At 48.3% G+C, this 19,766-nt stretch overlaps 5 protein-coding genes across 5 annotated transcripts; 3 read left to right on the top strand and 2 right to left on the bottom strand.

The window, feature by feature from the left end:
• Positions 1–297: 297 nt before the first annotated feature.
• On the top strand, positions 298–2,176 carry BKA55DRAFT_681068 (major facilitator superfamily domain-containing protein; the record flags this gene model as incomplete). Its single annotated transcript, XM_046198237.1, has 3 exons — positions 298–1,012; positions 1,063–1,743; positions 1,791–2,176. 3 exons carry the CDS (start codon positions 298–300, stop codon positions 2,174–2,176), a joined length of 1,782 nt encoding a protein of 593 aa, XP_046042254.1.
• A 5,106-nt stretch (positions 2,177–7,282) lies between these two features.
• BKA55DRAFT_717414 (uncharacterized protein) lies at positions 7,283–8,579 on the top strand (the record flags this gene model as incomplete). Its single annotated transcript, XM_046200922.1, has 1 exon — positions 7,283–8,579. The coding sequence occupies one exon, from the start codon at positions 7,283–7,285 to the stop codon at positions 8,531–8,533; it is 1,251 nt and encodes a 416-aa protein (XP_046042253.1). The 3' UTR covers positions 8,534–8,579.
• A 2,132-nt stretch (positions 8,580–10,711) lies between these two features.
• Positions 10,712–12,158, bottom strand: BKA55DRAFT_599476 (FMN-dependent dehydrogenase; the record flags this gene model as incomplete). The annotated part of the gene is made up of 7 exons (XM_046196400.1): positions 10,712–10,867; positions 10,919–11,172; positions 11,227–11,301; positions 11,351–11,524; positions 11,581–11,924; positions 11,982–12,015; positions 12,068–12,158. The coding sequence occupies 7 exons, from the start codon at positions 12,156–12,158 to the stop codon at positions 10,712–10,714; spliced, it is 1,128 nt and encodes a 375-aa protein (XP_046042252.1).
• A 767-nt stretch (positions 12,159–12,925) lies between these two features.
• On the bottom strand, positions 12,926–16,312 carry BKA55DRAFT_599475 (uncharacterized protein; the record flags this gene model as incomplete). The annotated part of the gene is made up of 6 exons (XM_046196399.1): positions 12,926–13,450; positions 13,505–13,875; positions 13,928–15,458; positions 15,512–15,853; positions 15,967–16,019; positions 16,069–16,312. 6 exons carry the CDS (start codon positions 16,310–16,312, stop codon positions 12,926–12,928), a joined length of 3,066 nt encoding a protein of 1,021 aa, XP_046042251.1.
• A 685-nt stretch (positions 16,313–16,997) lies between these two features.
• BKA55DRAFT_599474 (Cys/Met metabolism PLP-dependent enzyme-domain-containing protein) lies at positions 16,998–18,501 on the top strand (the record flags this gene model as incomplete). Its single annotated transcript, XM_046196398.1, has 5 exons — positions 16,998–17,047; positions 17,095–17,149; positions 17,206–17,289; positions 17,341–17,686; positions 17,771–18,501. The coding sequence occupies 5 exons, from the start codon at positions 16,998–17,000 to the stop codon at positions 18,499–18,501; spliced, it is 1,266 nt and encodes a 421-aa protein (XP_046042250.1).
• Positions 18,502–19,766: the final 1,265 nt, after the last annotated feature.

Raw genomic sequence — 19,766 nt, 5'->3', positions numbered from 1 at the left:
ACGAGAAGACAGCAAAATGCCGTGATCCACTTATAATCACGACAGCGGCGCATGCAAGGAATAACGTGCTGCTCCGGAGCACTCCGAAAATAAACTGGCCCAGTCTTTGCTTTCTAAGCCAAGCTTATAATCCCGCCCAAAACACCGCGGACAATTCGAATATTGCACGCTGGGCCTGTCGCCCCCCTTACCAACAATGGAAAAGTTAATATTCGCTCCTTTAAGAGATGGGTGTCACGATGCCATAATCGTATGTCTGTGTGATTGTGTCAGAAACATCAAACGAATCCATTCACAATGGCCATCGATCCTCAACCAAGTTCCCCTTCGCTGTCCTCCGAGACCATTGCAAACGACAATATCGGCAATGACAACAATGTGAACGAACCCAGCGTCGAGCCAAAGACACAAGAGCATCAGCATCCAGTACCACCTCGACTCTCTCGAATCTACAGTCAAGCACACCATATCAGTCCATCGTTCATCGACCAGAACTATCCAGGAGAAGGCACAACACAGTCTCCTTATCGCATCAACTTCCTCCCCGATGATACTCAAAATGCTCTGTTGTTTCCCCGATGGAAGAAGTGGGCGTTTGTTGGTCTTCAATCTCTAGCATGTCTCGCAACTACATTTGCCAGTTCGGCGTATTCAGGTGGTATCAAGCAAGTCATTCGCGCTTTTGGCATCTCCCAAGAAGTCGCTACGCTTGGAATATCCCTTTATGTCCTGGGTTTTACGTTCGGTCCTTTGATCTGGGCACCATTGTCGGAGCTTTACGGGCGAAAGAAGGTCTTTTTCTACACCTTCATGGTTGCAACAGCATTCAGCGCTGGAGCAGCCGGAGCGGGATCCATCGCCTCTTTGTTGGTTCTTCGATTCCTTACTGGATCTATTGGCTCTGCACCTCTTTCCAATGCGCCAGCTCTCATTGCAGACATGTTTGACAAGTCGGAGCGAGGCTTGGCTATGTGCATGTTCTCGGGAGCCCCTTTCCTGGGACCCGCTATCGGTATGTTCATAACTTCCGTACTCAACCAATAAACAACTAACATATGCTAGGCCCCATTGCGGGAGGCTTCCTTGGCGAGGCTGCAGGTTGGCGCTGGCTCCACGGGCTCATGGCCGCCTTCACTGGCGTTACCTGGATTGCCTGCACCGTCTTCATCCCGGAGACATACGCGCCGTACATCCTGCGCAAGCGCGCCCAGCACATGGCGAAGCTCACGGGCAAAGTATACATCTCCAATCTCGACGCGGACAAGCCACCAAGCTCGGCTGCTCACCAGCTCAAGAACGCGCTCACCAGACCCTGGCTGCTGTTGTTCAAGGAGCCTATCGTCTTCATTACCTCCATTTATATCTCCATCATCTACGGCACCATGTACATGTGCTTTGCCGCGTTTCCCATTGTCTTTCAGAAGGGGCGAGGCTGGAGCCAAGGAATCGGTGGACTTGCATTCACTGGCATTGTCATCGGAGTTGTTCTCTCCATCATCAGCTTCGCCTTTGAAGACAAGCGCTACGCTCGTGCGGCTCAGAGGAGAGGTGCCCCGATGGAGCCCGAAGACAGACTGCCACCAGCCATTATGGGATCTCTTCTCATTCCCATTGGCTTGTTTTGGTTCGCTTGGACAACCTTTCCTAGTGTACACTGGATCGTCCCCATCATCGGTACCGTGTTCTTTGCCTGGGGTCTCGTCCTTGTGTTCATGGCCCTCTTGAACTATCTCATTGACTCTTGTAAGTTCTTCTTCACCTGCCAAATGCGCCTCGCTAACCAAACACAGACGTCATCTTTGCTGCATCCATCATGGCAGCAAACTCTGCCCTTAGATCACTGTTTGGTGCCGCCTTTCCTTTGTTCACAAGGCAGATGTATGACGGCCTCGGAGTTCAGTGGGCAAGTTCCATCCCAGCCTTCCTTGCGCTAGCTTGTGTCCCCTTTCCCTTCCTCTTCTACAAGTACGGACGCCAGATCCGCATGAAGTGTGAGTACGCTGCAGAGGCTGCCAACGTTCTTCAGAAGATGCGGTCTCTTCATGTTACTGTAACAGAAGATGACGCCATGAATGAGGCTGAAGAGATGTGGAGGGCTAGAACTCACAACAGCCACGCATCAGCCGCTCACAGCCACGGTCATCGTCGATCTCAGAGCTATACTCGCTCTGTTTGATAGACCACGTTTTTGGTGTACGGTGATGAGAGAAGAAGTGAAAAGTAATCGAGTTGAGCAACCAAGAGGTTGCTCGGGAGGTAATCCCAGTTTAGACATTTCAAGACACATTGCTGCCTGTTTTCTTGCTTTTTAGACCTGATAGAAATAAAGTTGATAGAGATCGTTATACTTGTAGTAATAATTGTATTTATGTATCCTTTGCTCATCCATCGACGCAGCTACAACAACTGTATCCACGAGGCTGAGACGTGGAAAATACCTTCAAGCACCAGTAAATAGGCAAATCACAGATAAATAGCACTCTTTGCGCCTCTAGTTAGACCAGCTGGTGTAGCCAGGTTTGACATTCGACTCAACACCCGTTGAGTCGTGATCTTCCTCTCATGGTTCTCTACCCAAATCATGAGGTAAAGCTATTTGCATAGCTCCTTCGAGATGGATGATGGCAACCCCTTTCCGCGGCTTACTTCATCAAAAGTGAAAATGCAACTTCAACCCCGTCTAGGAGATCCATGCCGTGAACATCATCTCACTTGTCGGCCGACGAGTTACATGGACTTTGTGATGGCAACACAAGTCGGAGATGCAGAAGTCAAAGTGGAAATCACAAAGCAAAGATTAACAGAACTATTGTCGCCAGCATGGTGTTATTTTAGTGCTTTTAAATCGTTCATGAGCCTATAGTATGTTCCTAATTCATAATCGTTCTGTTCGAGCCCTCATGGGCCTGACCATAGCTTCATAGGGAATCACTTATCATATTGAGATGTGACGTTGCTCAGGTGTTCCAGAGACCAGGCTCATGTTAGACCAAGTCCCATGCCGCACCCCGCCAAACCAAAGCGCAAAGACAAGCTTTCAGCTGGAAATAGTCATATCGCCGCATCGTGAGTCCACGCTGGCGGTTTAGTGGAGAGTTCCCTTTTCCGGTAATCGATCGGATACTAAGGATGATCGCGAGTCATGAGAAACAGCAGAAGAGGTTACGAGGTGTTTCCATGAGTAATTCGCCGGGAGTGTCTAACCTGTCCCGAAACTCTAAATCGGACAACAGGTGACGAAGCGTGCATGCTTAGCGCTTTACTTTCTGTGTGCTAATGATAGTACCACGACCTTCCAGTTCTGATCTTCCACATGGTGCTGATCTAGTCCTCATTTCGGCCGCTTCGGTGTCCGTCGGCACAACAATAATAATGGTTGATATGAAAATCTGGAGATTTGTTTCCCCAGCTTTTGGGATGAACCTCTGTGCGTAAAGGATCAATAAGCATTATCGCCATGCGCTTAGACTGTCCGAGCAACCGTTAGGTTACTCTTGTCTTAGCTTAGTTGATTCTACATGCTTCGAGGGGTAGCTTTCATCTTCGATAGATCTTCATAGCCATCAGCCAAGCCTTCAGGTTGAGGAAGCCTCCGTCTTGTGTAACTTGAGGAGCTGATTTGTCATCTGCATGGTCGGCAGTCGAGAGGACAACAGGAAGGAATCCTTGGCCACGGTCTCGGTCTAGTACCACTACGTTTCAGGAAAGATCTCCGAACAGAACAGTCGAGAACGGATACTGAAGGTCCTTGGAATAACTGGGTAATGTGGATTGCTACTGAAACATAACAAGCAAATGCCGGCATATCATCTGTTTGTTTAGTTCGCTTAAAACGAGGTCCACGTGTAGTCCCCTAGAATGTCTTATGCCAAGAAGGCCTCGAACTTACATCGTGTTGCTGTTTGTTTTGTTATCAGATCTACCGGATGCATGTTCTGTCAATGGCTGAGTCGGGCCGACAGGGTTTAGGACTTCGGTAACTATGTAGCCCGAATTATCAAGGATTAGGTCAGTTACATTCATCCGTCGATCCCGCGTCGTAATTATTTTGCATCTCCAAGGGACTGCCGAGGCTTGGAGAGACCTTGTTCAGATCATGTACTCCCCGGGTGAGGGACCCGAGGAATCCGTTCCTTAGGAGTGATGGCGACAGGACAAGCATACTAACAAGAACCAATAAGGACGTCCCGTGGGAGCCCCCCTAGCGGTGAGTGTCAAGCCTCATCGGAGTAGAAGCCTCATTTCGAAGAACTCTATGCCGGCATTTGCATATTAGTGCCGTCGTACCCATGGAGTCACGTACCAGTATCCCGCCAACGCACAGACTCCCGTACAGATTAAGTTCTGATTAAGACTGGGATACGTAGATATTCACGGACCAACGGGTTTCCTCTTCAATAGAGATGAGAAGACTCGCAAGTTTAGAGTTTGAGCATGAGTCAAGCTCAATGCAAGTTGGGGTGCACGGCAGATTTGAGTTGCATAACTTTCTTGCATTAGTTTGACAGATTGAGGCGATAGAAAACGCCAATCACGTCTCACGAATTGAGCATCCAACACCTTCATTTAACTTGGCGACGGAGCGTCTAGGTGTCTATGCTACTTGAGAACTGTCATGTCAAATGCCCGTCTTCATATTTCCGTCATCGTTACTGCAACTCTCTAGATGCTTTGAATGGCCCATCGTCGAGAAGCCAGGGCGAGACTGACATTGCGGCAGACTCGGCTGTGAATATGAGTCCTCCGACTTTTCTTGTATAGGGAGCTCTCGCAAGTCGAGCGTCCTGATCTATAGCTAGGTCGATCTCGGGGTGCAGTCAATGTAAATGGTGAGAATACAAGTGTTACGCAGACTTGAGTTTAGGCTTATGTGTTCTTTGACTGGCTTGGCACTGGAATATAATGGAACAACAGAATATTTAATATTTATTAGAACTCTAATTGAATTCAATTTTATATAGAATTTATCTTGGAGTTAAATGTAAGAAGAATATACATAGTTACTTGAGAGATGTTTTATTAAAGTCATTACTTGTATAAGTTACTTTATATCTTTATATATTATCACTACTCAGTAATTAAGTCAAAATATCAGAGATAAAACAGTAAACCACTTATGAACCGACAGTCTCTTGCTATTCATTCTTGTCTTTAATACCCGGCTACAGGCTATAGGTTCTTCGGACATTGGCCGAGCTGGCTTCTCAAAACTGGTGACTGAAAAATTGTAAATAGTTAAAGCCATTGTTTCCTCTTGGATACTGACGGGCGACGTCTGTTGATGTCTTGGCGGAGCAAGCTAAAGACAAATAATCATATCTGATATCTCAGTTTCCTTTTGTCCCACTTACTCCGCACAGCATATGCACGTTTAAAGTTGTGATAAACAGATAGGTGGAAAAACCGCCAATTCGTAATAATTATTTCAAAGAAACTTAGTATCGGTGTCTTCCCCCCATCATCAAAGAGTCTACCTTTTTTGTGTTTGTCTGCAGTAGCGCATCGGACGACCCTTGGTGCAGCCGCCTGAAAAAGGGTTGGAATGCGGCGCTCATAAGCAGCTCCAGGGGGTCCGGCTAAACCGGCAAGTGATCAGTGTGCCGTGGACTACTGGCTAGCGACTTACGGGCCGCAGCCGCCCGGTACAAGTCCCCCCTGCATCCCAACAGGGTTACCTTCTCAATGTTATGATGGACAGGGATCTAGGCGAGTCGCGGACTCGTGAGTCTAGGCTCTCTAGACTTAGTGGAAATGCACGTAAGTTTCTTCAGTGAGGTCATTTGCTAGTGATCCTTGCTGGTTGGAGATTAAGCCTCAACACTGGAGACCAAGGGCGGCCGTGTTGTGAAGAACCTTTGAAGAACCTCAGCGGTTACGGGTGGGTTCGACAGATCTTTGCGGGCATCTGGGGAAATCCGACTCGTTTGCGAGGATCATCAACAGACCTGGACTCAACACGGTGGAGAGCGGAGTTTGGTTTCAGTGACAGCCGACCGAGGGAGTTTCCACCTTATGCCATTACCAGGATTATTCTCATGATCCATTTGTTGCTTATGTGCATTATAAGCGGCAACCACCCTGAAAAAAGGGCCTGCATACGCCTAAAGACAACGCGCGGAATATTTGTTTCCTCCGCGAGCACGGCAGGGTTTGCCCGCAGAATAAGCTTTCGGCTTTGGGTCCTGCTCAGCTCTGAACCAACAACACATCGAGCGAGCTCTATGGGGATTTTGTCGATGTTTGAGACAAGTGGGGGTTTTTGCAGTCAGCATGACAAATATGACTGTGCTAAACTGTCAAAAAGAACTCAATAATGTCAAACATGCTGATGAGAAGTGAGCGGGTACAGCACCAAGACCTGCTGAAGCGAGAAAAAGTGCGGAAACCGAACCGTCCGTGATGAATCCACTTGCATTGCAAGAGTTTGCATCGCATTGGAGTTCTCAGGCCGATGAGAAGGATTTCGGTTACCTATTATAGTGGGTCAACAGCGTCGATTAACTCAAGTAGCCGCCTTTTCTCGCTTATAATTTGTCGCAGAGACTAGAGACAGAGAGAGAGTGCGGCATCGGCGGAGGAAGCCCGGGTCTGAAACAAGCCCATCACTCGCATCCAAGCCCGTTTTTAGACTACAGTAGCTGATCTTGCTTACTCTTTTTAGTGTCAAAAAACTTGACTGTAAGGCTGAGGCGCCGTTAACCTCTACAAACACCCCCCGTACCCTGATAACACGCCACATCTCACACCCTCCCTTGTCAAGCCAAACGTTCGTTCGTGGGCAGGCCATGGGATTACGCATGCAAAGGGCACGTTGTTCAAAGCTAAACAGGTGCCGACTGTTGCAACCCCGCGTGCTCGTCGAGGCTTCCAACGGGTGTGCCACTTGCGTGTACGTACATGACAGCTGCAAGAAGCACAAGTCAAAGCTTATGGCCCATCCTGGACCTGGTAAATTGTGGCTGCATGTCCTGTCCGTTTAAAGGATTCTCTTCTCTCCGCTTTCACGGGACACGGGGATTGTTTGATTTGCTAGGATTTTTCGTCATCGTGGGATATTTCGCCTGCAAGAAACGCGGGATGCCGCTGACGGACGCAGTGAGTGACTGATTTTCTATCAGATATAGAATAAAGCCGAGCACCAGTTTTTCTTCTTCTCTCTTCTTGACATATTATACATACTCGACGCCCCATCATATCCAGTCTTTTCCGGGATCATTTTGGATAACGTTTTCCTTTCTTTTTACTGCTCCTACTCTACTACATACTTACTTGGGTCCAAAAAATGGCTGGCGACTTTTCTAACAGAGCACCTTGGAAGCGCTCGGCATGTGATCGCTGCCGCGCACAGAAGTTGCGATGTCACCGAGATTCGGGTCACTCAACAGACGCATGTCTTAGATGCCTCAAATCTGGCATTGAATGCGTCACCAGCAAAGCACGTCCAACAGGTCGTCCCCCATCAAGACAAGTGCAGCCAACCGTTGTAGTTGAACAGGGCGACACCAGCTCGTCGTCACACACCACAGACTCTTCACCTTCTGCCGGCGGCACAGACATCAACAACATGATGAACTTTGAGTATGATTTGTCCCTGGACAACATCTTGGACAGCATTGGGATGCAACATTCCGATTTCATCGTGAATGACAATATCCTCGTCGACATCTCCCCCCTGTCGTCCCAATCGACGAGCCAACACAGCGTTGCACAGGCACAGACAGTGGACCCCAGCACTATCCAATCGACAGCGTCGTACCAGTTCAACAGCCTACCGAGTACCAGTTCCATGGACTCTACCGTACCCATAAGAAGCGATCATGTTGAGCTGCTTCTGTCAAGGCTGCATTCAAAGCTGTCTGCCCAGCTCTACTCCATCAGATCGACACCATGGGACGTAAAAGGAACCCTGAACCTTTCCTTGGCCCATCAGGGTATCGGCCAAGATTTTGAAAACTGCGAGTCCCATCCTCTAGTCCAGGTATCACAAGCTTGCACTGAGCTGGAGAGGCTCTTGTCTGGCCTTCGTGCCCCCGCATCTGCTGAGCATACTCCCTCAACATTTTCGTACACACCAGCAGTGCCACCGCGTTTACGCACAACGCAGCTTCTCATTGCACTTTCGTGCTACATACAGATTGTTTCAATCTATGGTATCATATTCTCAAAAGTTTTCGACTACCTTCTCAGCACCTCCAAGACATCAATGGGCTCATATCAATCTTCCCCATTGACTCTCTACATCGGAGGTCTGCCTATTCCTCCCAATGAAACATTATCTGGAAATCTGCTCGTTCATCTCATCGAGCACCAGCTACACCAAATTGAACAGCACATGGGCCTCCCTGAGCATTATAGAGTATCTTCTAGAGCTAAAGACAGTAAAGATGGAGAATTGGGGTTATTCGGGAGTCAGCACAGTCAGTCTCTGCTTAATGCCGCAATACAGCTGGGAGAAGATAGAGACGGAAATCATGACGACATAAGATGTGTCCGGGCATTAAAGGTAGTGATGCGCCAGATTAAAGATTTTTAGACACCTGTTTATAGAAGTTCTGGGGGGTTGTTCAAAAGATTGTTATAGATTCTAATGGAGTAAGACTTACAAGTCTAGAGATTCAGATGGCTCACGTGTTTGAACTGGTGATTGGTCCAACGAATTTTCTGGTTTTGCTGAGTCGTCGTGAATAATCATTGTGCTGTGCCCTTTTGTTCCGTGGGAGCGTAATCCTGGTTGCCCAGAACTTTTGTGGTGGTGGTGAGAGATGACTCGTGGTGTCAGCATTGTTTAGGGTTCGTCGGTGATCTCGGAGGAGCTGTTTCAGATTATTGAAGAGCAATAAGAAGTTCTTGGGGAAACGAACAGTAAAGATTCTTGTGGGAATATCGCAAAATGTCTCTCTAGACTGCCATAACATAATATATTTATACCATAGCCTCTTTTTCTGGACCTTAATCACGTTAACATCATCATCACGTCTCCATGTGATCCTCATCTCAGCCTCGAAATTCCGTCGGCGGGGAGTTTGGCTTTGGCGGTATTTTCGCCGAAAATCCGCTCGGAAATTAAGTCAGATGCTCCACTTGGCATTCAGGAACATGTGAGACGAACGGGATTAGCATATGGTAGCGGCATTCGAGTCTGCTAAACCCGCGGGCTTTAGAGGATATGCAGAGTAACCCGAACAGGGATTCGAGCATGTTCCTGTGACAAATTCGATCTGTCATAATACGTCACAGCACCCATTCCCGTAAGCACACATGCCGAACAAGGATGAAACAAAGCCCTCATAGAACATTATCAGATTCACGCTATGGGTGCATCTCGAAGGAATCCTTCGCCGGCAACAATCCGAGTTGATGAGACTTCAAATCCTTTGCTGACTTACCTGCCGTACTTCTCTTAGCTTTGGATCTGACTACAACCTGTGCTGGCCATACGTGAGCTGCCGCTTATCACCACCCGTGGAGCTGCAAGTATCTCTAAGGCACAGCAGAGACTCAGCTTCCCAAAACGGCCATGACCTGACTCTCAAAGCAAGGCATGGCAACACTTGTTTAGGAACACGACTTGCCTGTTTTATCAGATCTCTCATTTTGCCCACTAGCATCAGCCTTAGCGAGTCTTGGTGGGATAATTCCGCCCATGCAACCTAACTTTACGGGTATGCGCACGCCCCCCACTCCAAGGTCGATTCTGGAAATTCGAATAATATCACCATAATCCGTAGTCAATTCACTCACTCACGTTGTGAGTCCAATGGCGCCATACGGACCGAGTCTTCCGATGACGCATTTCGGCCGAAACGACAACAGGGTCGTCATGGCACAGTTACATCCCACGCTAATAAACCAGCAGGTTGAGCGGCATTGGGGGGGCTCAGCACTAAAAGATGACGGCAGCGCTGTCCCCGAATAAATGCCGGTACTGAAACGATCGCGATTTCGGAGGATTGGCACAAACCAACCTAACGTTTTTGCCAAGATGTCAGTAGCGGATGATCTGCCGTGCCAAGGTCCAGGTTCATTGCCAAGTATAATCATGACTATCAAGGTGCTGACTTGGCAAGACGCTTCAGAACTGATATCGATAACGCCGACGGCAGATTAGATCGCTGGATAATCCGAGGTCGCGGCCATAACTTAGGGTAATTGACGTCGTAGCGAATTGATGGACTGACCGCTTGTTAAGTTAAACTTTAAGCTAAAATTAATCGAGATATGTGTGAAGTCATGATTGGCCAGAAGCCGAGGCTCCGTAGGCACGTTTGAAGAGGTTACGATTGATAATTCGCAAGACATCAAGTCCAAGATTGGTGCCGTCCGCCTTGATTCAATTGCGATTGTTCCAGGTTTTATTCATCGTTCACTTGAATGGCTTGAATCTTGACTGGCAGTATTAGATCTACTACTTTTGTGCCGCGTATTTATACTTTTTACTGATCATATGATGCTACCCTAAGCTTGTATCAGGAATAGACTTAGCGGCGCTCGCTTGATGAAACTGAGTCCTGAAGTCGACAAGGTCTGGATAGCTTAGAGCCTCAATAGACTGGCTAACATAAAGTAGTATTGACAGTAAAAAAAGGCGCGGATGGTAAATGCCTATATTGTGAACCTTTAGCCAACTAGATCGAGGGGGTCACCAATCACCAGTGTTCTGAATCTAACTGAATCTTTTATCTATCGCCGTAATATTTCTGAATCATCGCCTCTAATATACACCTTCCAAGACACCTTTGGCGTTCAGGATGGACAGATGAGCCGGGGTAATATCACTAATCTTGCTGCACCCAGCAAGTCCCATGCACAGCTTGAACTCGTTGATCAGCAGGTCAAGAGCCAGTCCAACACCTTTGGAACCGTCATACTACAGCATTCGTTAGCTCTTGATACCACATTTAGGGGTTGGAGAACTTACAGCAAGACCCCAAATAGCGATTCTGCCGACAAAGACAAAGTCTGCACCGAGTGCAACGGCCTTGAAAATATCAGAGCCACGTCGAAATCCTCCATCGATAGCAATGCGCGTCTTGCCCTTGGCTATAGGTGCAATCTCACGAAGGATGTCGATTGTTGCAGGAGTAGTATCCAGCTGTCGACCTCCGTGGTTGGAGATGATGATACCATCAACACCCTGCTCAATGGCAATCTGGGCGTCTAGAGGGGATGTAACTGGATGTATTAGTCAGTATGGATGTTTATCACTCATAATAACCGTGCACTCACCTCCCTTGACCCAAATCTCAAGGTCAGTCTGGCTTCTCATCCATGCAATCTTCTCTTCCCAAGTAGCACCGGTATCTGGAACAAGTTAGTGAGGACAACTATGGCTACAAAATCAATCACATACCGAAAGAGAGGTCGGGAATTCCGCCACCCAACCCACCAGATCCTGACTGGGTCTGCGCACTCAGGTTAGGAAAGCTAAATCCTGGAGGGACGCTGAAGCCATTTCGAAGATCATCCAATCTCCTGCCAAACATGGGAGCATCCACAGTCAACACCACAGCTTTGTACCCGGCAGCTGGAGCAAATATCGTCAACAAGGATCTTTAGCGAACTGCAAGTACGGAAACTGACCTTTGGCACGGTTGAGAAGGTTGGTGGTGATCTGCCGATTCTTGAACGGGCTAACCTGAATGGCATAGGGCGTCGATCCATCAGAACTCTGTCCAGATACATCCTCAAGGGTATCGTTGGACAGAGCTGAAAGAATCATGGGTACGTGGCGTGCAGCACAAGCCTTTGAGGTTCCAACCTCTCCATCAGGATGAGCCAGACGATGCATTGCCGAGGGAGAGACACCAAGGGGCAAAGCTGCCTTGGTCCCCCAGAGGGTAGTAGTCATATCAATGTTTGAAACATTACGGAGAACGCGAGGACGAAGCAAGTATCGGTCAAACGCAGCCTCATTACTCGCGAGACTAAGTCCGCGTAAGTGTTTCAGGAACCGAAAACTTAAAGGTTTGAGTTTAACTTACGTGATGTTATCCATGGCCCCGCCATTGTAGTAGTCTGCAAGCATTAGTTGACGATGCCGAGATCGGAGGACTGGGTTTGTGCACACCTCTATACATCTGAGACATCTTGTCCGATGCGGCCTGCTTGAGGTCCTGGATAGAGAAGATCTGCGGCTTGGAGGATGTGGCGTCAGACATCTTGGCGGGTTGAATGGGCAAGTTGGTACGAGACATGAATCACGGTGTTTTCTCAATGAATTACTCAAGTAAGACTCAACTCGTCGTAATAGGTATTATTCCAGGTTTATATGATGAGTTTTATGAATGCAGCATCTAAATGAACTCAACATATGAGCATTCAGCGAAGACATCGTATGTTAAACTCGGTTGCATTACAGTAAATCTTCCGAAACTCTATCATGATCTACAGAGTCTCTCCGACGGAAGCCGGCTTAAGATAGACTTTCGGGGCCGTATTAGCCTCCGAAGACAACCTGCTTATGTGGGTCAAGTCATGCAATGTCGGACGTCCGATCTCACCCTGAGCCCGGATAAGTCGGGAGACTTCCGAAAGCTAATGCACAGGTCATGACACTAGTCGGAAAGTTATTTTTATCTTTTACATCTAATCAATCAGAGTTGATCTTTGCCGCACAAAAAAGGCTGTCTCATAATGCTGACTCTCAAACCCATGAAGAAATTTGAAGGATCGCGGCAACGGCTCCCGAACTAAAATGGTCAAGTGTTGACATATGACGATCTTGATGTTATCTGATAATGAATTCGTATTTGTCTTTCATAATATTATTATCTAATAGTAGATGTCGTTGAGTGATAGATACAAAATATTCACGAGCAGCAGGATGGATGAATCGACCTTCACCAGCATGCAATGAAAACATTTAATGAATGAGATACCAATTTAAAAAAGTCTCTTCTTTTATATAACTAACATAAAGCTAAACTCAATATCCCCATTGTTTCAACCAAGTGTCAAACCAAGCTGATGATACAGGCTCCATGCAAGCCAAGATAGAACTCTGCGCCAACGTGTTTGCCTTAGCCCATTCAAGACCCCGAGATGCGGCCTCTGATCCCTCTTTCCCAGAGGATAGCATCTCGAAGAAAGCCAACAACTTGAGACCACTTTGTGCTCTCCTAGCAGTCTCGGATGATCCTTCACTGACCTTCTTCACGATGGCCTTCTCAGCTCCTCGCAAACGGCTGATCCATTCTTGTAGCGGCACGATCTCAAAGGTCTCTGAGAAAGAAGCCTCTAGATGAGCTTTGAGACCAGGTAAAGTGTCTATCCAGCTGGGTGTTCGGGGATTGAGCAGGTTGTAGTAATTCTCTTGTCCTACGACTGGGTTCACGGGGACGACGAGCTGTCCAATGACTTCTGTTAAGAGATCAATCGGGATCCAGTCCAAAATGCTTGCAGACCCAAGGTCTAATGGTAGAGCTCGCAGATGAGCTGAAGCATCAATAATCTGGAAAGAGTTGTTAGTTAGACAGTAAATGATGCACAGCGATTGAGAACTTACAGCTGGAACCCAATCTCGTCGAGTCCAAACGCTACCCTCGCCGAGCGTTTTGACCGGACCAGCCACTTGTCCAACTCGTAGAACCGAAAGACTCAAAACACCAGATCTCGCAGCCTTGCTAAGCAGGTGCTCAGCTACAAGCTTAGATGATCCATACCCATTGATCGGGGCGTCAAATCTGGGAATGCTTGCTTCTGGTACAGGGCCCAAAAGGTCGGACGGCCAGTTCATGGCAGCGCTGATAGATGAGACAAAGAAGAAGCGGATCTTGTGACGAGCCTCTCGGCAGACATCGACGAGACTCTTGAGGCCGATGAACTGAGGCTCGAAGGAGGAGAGGGGAAGGTTGAAGTTGACCTCCCAAGCGTTATCTAGAGTAAAGGTCAGCTTCAAGTGAATGTTTGTATGAGGATCCGGACTTACGTATAATGGCGGTGGCTTCATTCTTGATCTCTTCAAGGTCAGCCTGACTCAAGCCGAGGTTTTCTGACGCGACATCGTAGCGAACAAACTTGGCCTTGCTTTGCCAGTTAGATGAAAGGCCTTTGGACTTGGCCGAGTCCACTTGACGCTGGAAGGCATCGGCGCTGCGGTTCAAGCACCAAACCTTGACAACCTTGTCGTTGTTGGAAAGGACATCAAGTAGATACGAGCCAATCTCTCCAGTTGTACCCGTGAGAACAATGTGCTCTTTCGCCTCGCGAGGTGGTTCGAAAGCCTGAGAGTATTTGGCAAGCATGCCCCGAGTGAGTTCGCTGTGATGGATCTTGTTCTGAGGCCCATGTTCAAGCTGAGACCAAACAGAATGGGCGAGCTGAGAAATGGTTGGGTTTGTATATATAGTGCCCGCTTCTACCTCGAGAGGCTGTTCAAAGGCAGAACTAAGAAGCCCAGCTAGTCGGATGACATGAAGTGAGTCGAAGCCCCTGGTGAAGATGTTGTCATCATCCTTGAGATCAACCAAGCCAGACACGGTCTCAATTGCCTCCCGGATCCCGGAGCGCACAACATCCTCAGTTGCCCCGTTGATGTGAACAGAGGGCTTACCGTGGGTAGACCTATCGTAGATAGCGTTTATGTCGGCAGTGAATGCTTTCTCTGTCTCATTGCGAGCGAGGGTTCCCTTTGGAGTGCGAGGAAAGGGGGTTCGAACAATCTTGACAAAGTCACGATGAATCTGGGCAAATGCTGGCAGGGACTTGTTCACTTCCTCAAAAGTTGGCCAGACGTTGTCAATGATGATGTCGTCTGACTTGTCGAGGCTCTTCTCGTCAGGATAAAGGAGGGCAGCAGTTTGGAAACGGCCACGGCCAGTGAGGTAAGCGGCAGCAATCCATGGATGGCTGATAAGCTTTCCTTCAGCAGCAAGAGGATTGAACTTCTCTCCGTTGGAGAGAATGATCAGATCATCACGTCGCATCTCATACTTCCAGAGATCAGGATGCTTCGGGTGTTGTGAGTACAAGTCTTTCGTCTCCCAGATATCAAGCTCAGGGAACGTCTTGAAGACAGGCTGGGTTGCAGAAAGCTTGGGGTTCTGAACAAACACCAACTCAGACAGGTCTTCAGAGTAAGGGCGCATTTCGACACCTGTTCGTGGATGGAAGTAGTAGTAAGCCCACTCAGCAGGGTGAGTGACAACAGATGCAAGCCACTGGCCCTCAGTCATACCCATGGTCTGCATGATCGGTACGCGTGGGTGAATCAAGTCGCCGACTGACTGAGGAATAGGACCTCCGGCTGACGTGATGAACTTGAGTTTTGAGAGCTTCTCAAGTACACGAGGCGATTTGGAGATGTCTTGAAGAACGCTAGGCGATATGAAGGCTGAGTCAAGTGAGATATGATCCAGAGCATCCTCTATAACGTGTTGCATGATTGGTCCGACAGAGGGTAGGACAACGGTCCAGTTGAAGAAGACGGCTGAGTATAGACCAAGGCAGATTCCGGCAACCTAGCAAGCACATGATCAGCTATTATTCCCGTAAACAGAAGGACGACACATACGTGAAAAAGAGGCATAGCACACAGCTGCCTAGTGCCAGTCCACTCAACACCAGTCGGCCTCTTTCCATTCGTAGGCTCCATCAAGTGGAATCCATCGACAGTAGCAGCAGTCTCAAGATACACTGGCACTAGTTTGGGAAGCCCGGTGGAACCTGAAGTGTGAAGTAGTGCGAGAATGTCGGACTTTCCCTCGTTCCATGTTTTCTGGTAGACATAGGGCTTGACAGGTGTTGGATCAAGCAGTTGAGATAGCTCGGGCGCTTCAACACTGGGGATCTGGAGATCTTGCAGGAACTCATGATGGTCTAAGCCGGATGAAGCGATCCAGAATTCACAACCAGACTGTTTGATCAATGAGACATGTCCTTCGACACTGTTGCGTGGTGATGAGAGTAAAAGCTAGACCAGTTAGAGACTCTGCATCTACAGTATCACGTTGATCAATGGGGTCTTACTCTATGTCCTAGCTTAGTGGAAGCAATCATCATGATAAAGTATCTCAGGTCATCTAAAGCCCATTAGCAGCTGCCCTCCGTAGAAGAACTGAGTCAACTTACTTTGACCAATGTACGCAATAGTTTTAGAGCTCGACGGCGATCCAAGCTGAGAGTCAAGCCATCCGCAGAGCCGGTTGATGGAGTTGGCAAAGAACTTAGTTGTGACTTCATCATATCCTTGCGAAGGTTGGCCGTTGCGCGGAGTGTAGAACAGCACACGGTCAGGCTCGTCCCGTGCAATCTCGTCGATTACAACGGGAAGCAACCTATGTCCGTACGCAGGCAAATGGGAGATCGAACCCATGGCGTTGACAGGATACCTTACAAGAGAGGAGAGAGAGGATATCGCTCGTTTTGCTATCTTCTGCATAAAGAAATTGCACTGAAAATAAGAGCGAAGCGTTGACAATGCAGGGTCCAGCTTCAACACAATACTAATCGAACTAGAAACATGGCTTGGGCCTTATCTTACTTGTACGGCCGCCTTTCTCTAAGTGTTGCAATGTTACTGAATACTACGCTTGAGCTGAAACTCGGACCTCGTTAGCAAACCGAGGTTGTTGATATGCAGGTTACTTAACAAGCAACCGAACGGAACCTTTTCTCGGTCACATTCCACGACTCTCCAATGAATTCAATCCATCGTATTCAAGCTTCGAATCAACATAGACGATGTGATTGCGACGCTGAATGCGATTGGTCGTCGGAAGCTTTTGCGGGGACCGGACCGGAGCTGACGTGCATGCATTTCCATGGGGAAGTGTCCGATTGCTCCACTCGGCGTTCGGCAACGGAGCCGGACTGAAGATCACGACCGATCTCGCGAGTCTCACTCACAATTTGGGACCGTTCAACTATCTAAAATCATATTAATAGAGGTGGTTTAAACAAGTATCTAAGCTCGAACTCCTTCTAATCAAGAAAACAGTAGCAGGCTTTCCTTTTCTTTTTCCTTGACCTTTACCATTCTTCGACAAAAGTGATTCATAATGGCGGAACAAGTCTTTCAGAACTTTGAGACCCTTCAGCTCCATGCTGGGTATGACTGCCGCGAATGCCGTCTTGTCAAAAGCTGACCTCTTGCAGTTACACACCGGATCCTCACACGAGATCCACTGCTGTTCCCATCTATGCGACATCTGTTAGTCTAGCCCAGATCACTCTAACTAAGAGACTTACCATCTAATCTCTTCCCAGAGCTACACCTTCAATGACTCCGCTCATGGCGCCCGTCTTTTCGGCCTCAAGGAGCTCGGCAACATCTACAGTCGTCTTATGAACGTAAGCAACACCGAATAGCACTCAAGTTCAGAAACTGACGTCACCTTTCAGCCTACTGTTGATGTCTTCGAGAAGCGAATTGCTGCCCTAGAGGGCGGTATTGCCGCTGCTGCCACTTCCTCAGGTCAAGCTGCTCAGTTCTTGACCATCGCCACTCTCGCCAAGGCTGGTGATAACATCGTTGCCAGCTCGCATTTGTACGGTGGCACATACAACCAGCTCAACGTGTTGCTTCCCCGATTTGGCATCAAGACCAAGTTCGTGCGAAGCGGGAAGCTAGAGGATTATGCCGCTGCCATCGATGACCAGACCCGTGCCATCTATGTCGAGAGCATGAGTAACCCCGATTACGTTGTGCCTGACTTTGAAGGTATTGCAAAGATCGCTCATGAGCACGGTATCCCCCTTGTTGTAAGTTGATCGTACCGATTTCGTTGGACAGAGCTGACTGGGACCAAGGTCGACAACACTCTCGGTGCAGGTGGCTACTATATCCGTCCCATTGAGCATGGCGCCGACATCGTTGTCCACTCTGCCACCAAGTGGATCGGCGGTCACGGTACTACCATCGGTGGAGTGATTGTCGACAGTGGCCGCTTCGACTGGAACAAGCACTCAGACCGATTCCCCGAGATGGTTGAGCCATCACCTTCTTATCACGGCCTCAAGTACTGGGAGGCTTTCGGCCCTGCCACTTTCATCACTCGAATTCGCGTTGAGATGCTTCGAGACATTGGTGCTTGTCTCAGCCCCTTCTCCGCACAGCAGCTTCTTCTGGGTATCGAGACTCTCGGCCTCCGAGCTGAACGCCATGCCCAAAACACAGAGAAGTTGGCCAAGTACTTTGAGTCCAGCCCCAATGTGAGCTGGGTCCTCTGGCCAGGCTCCGAGTCTCACCCAACATACGCCCAGGCCAAGAAGTATCTCACACGAGGATTCGGCGCTATGCTGAGCATCGGAGTCAAGGGTGATGCATCAGCTGGAAGTAAGGTCGTCGATGGTCTCAAGCTCGTGTCTAACCTGGCCAACGTGGGAGACGCTAAGAGTCTTGCTATTCACCCTTGGTCAACTACACATGAGCAGTTGTCTGAGGATGAGAGGCTGGCTTCTGGTGTGACGGAGGATATGATTCGTATCTCTGTCGGTATTGAGCATGTCGATGATATCATTGCCGATTTCGAGCAGTCTTTCCAAAAGGCTTATGGATCTTAGGTGTTGAGGTAATCTCAAGGACCTTGCGGTCAGCTAGATAGAATGTTGGCGGGAAAAGTTGCGAAATATATAGAAATATACATTCCAATACGATTACTGGTTTTTGAGAGCAATTTGTACATTCAACCATGCCCGGTTCAATCTAAATGATGTCATGTAAGCTCTCCTGTAGTTAAATCCCAACCTTGAGCGTTTATTTGGGGTGTGATTGGTGCTCTTATCGGCCAAGTAAGGGCCCGTGGCTACGTTTGGGTGAAAAGATACGAGACCGCAGATAGTAAGAGAGAACCTTCCGTACAATAGTGTCTCTATGTCTTGGTATGAGCTGCATGGGAGTGCCGAGGATGAGTGCAGTTCTTGGCGGATATGGTCGCAGACTGCCGGAACTTCGGAATCTTAAAGAGTTTGATAGCATTAGATCCCATTCACTGTTGAGCTCGTGCCAAAATGGATGTTCTCCAAAAATAAACAGCAATATAACAGCTATGAGAGCCCTCAAAGGTCAATCATCATTTGTCTCGGAATCGTTCCCAGTATCGTAAACACTCTATCTATAATTATTCCAAAGGTTTTACTAGTCCCTCATCACAATGAGAAAAAGACTGAGCAAGAGGTGAGATCCAGATTTACAACGGGATGGGCACCCTGGAGAGCTCACAGAACAGCCACGCATCCAACGGTAGTGTCCATTACTCTAGGCTTAGTGAGTGTCTGTTTTTGCAAACCAAGCGGCTACATTCAGGAACACAGATCTTACGCAACGGGACTTTGGCTCGATGGATCCGAGGACCGAACGTGGAGTGCGTACGGAGGACGGAGCTCCACTGTAAACTTCGGCTGCCGAAGGCACAAAACAGGCCCGATGATCCTGACAGGAGTTGAATCCTGACCAATCGGAAGACGAAACTCGAGAATACCCACTACCGGCTGCACGTCAACCCACTGAAGCATAAGCTTCCGTTTTTCTACAACATCACAGGAGAAATAGCACTAAAGCTTTGCTTCACATTACGACTGGTCCAATGCGAAAACTAAATTCTTCCGGCATGGACTGCAGCGAGGGAATTTCTAAGTTTGGGGGTTTTCGGTCGCTATACGGATGTCGGGTCATGGTTTCGGACGGCCTGAAAGGCTCCGAGATGGCCGCTGCAGTGCATCCTCCACTAAGCCTGTCAGAGACAATGCACCCCAGATTTACAGAGTCGCGACGACAAATGAGCCTTATAACAGAGGCACGATAAGAAGATCTAGAGTGATTATCGCAA

The sequence above is a fragment of the Fusarium redolens genome (genome assembly GCF_020744475.1).
Source record: "Fusarium redolens strain MPI-CAGE-AT-0023 chromosome Unknown BKA55scaffold_27, whole genome shotgun sequence".
In the NCBI taxonomy this organism is placed as follows: Eukaryota; Fungi; Ascomycota; class Sordariomycetes; order Hypocreales; family Nectriaceae; genus Fusarium; species Fusarium redolens.
The sequence above is the reverse complement of the archived record's forward strand: the minus strand, read 5'-3'. Positions and strand labels throughout refer to the sequence as shown.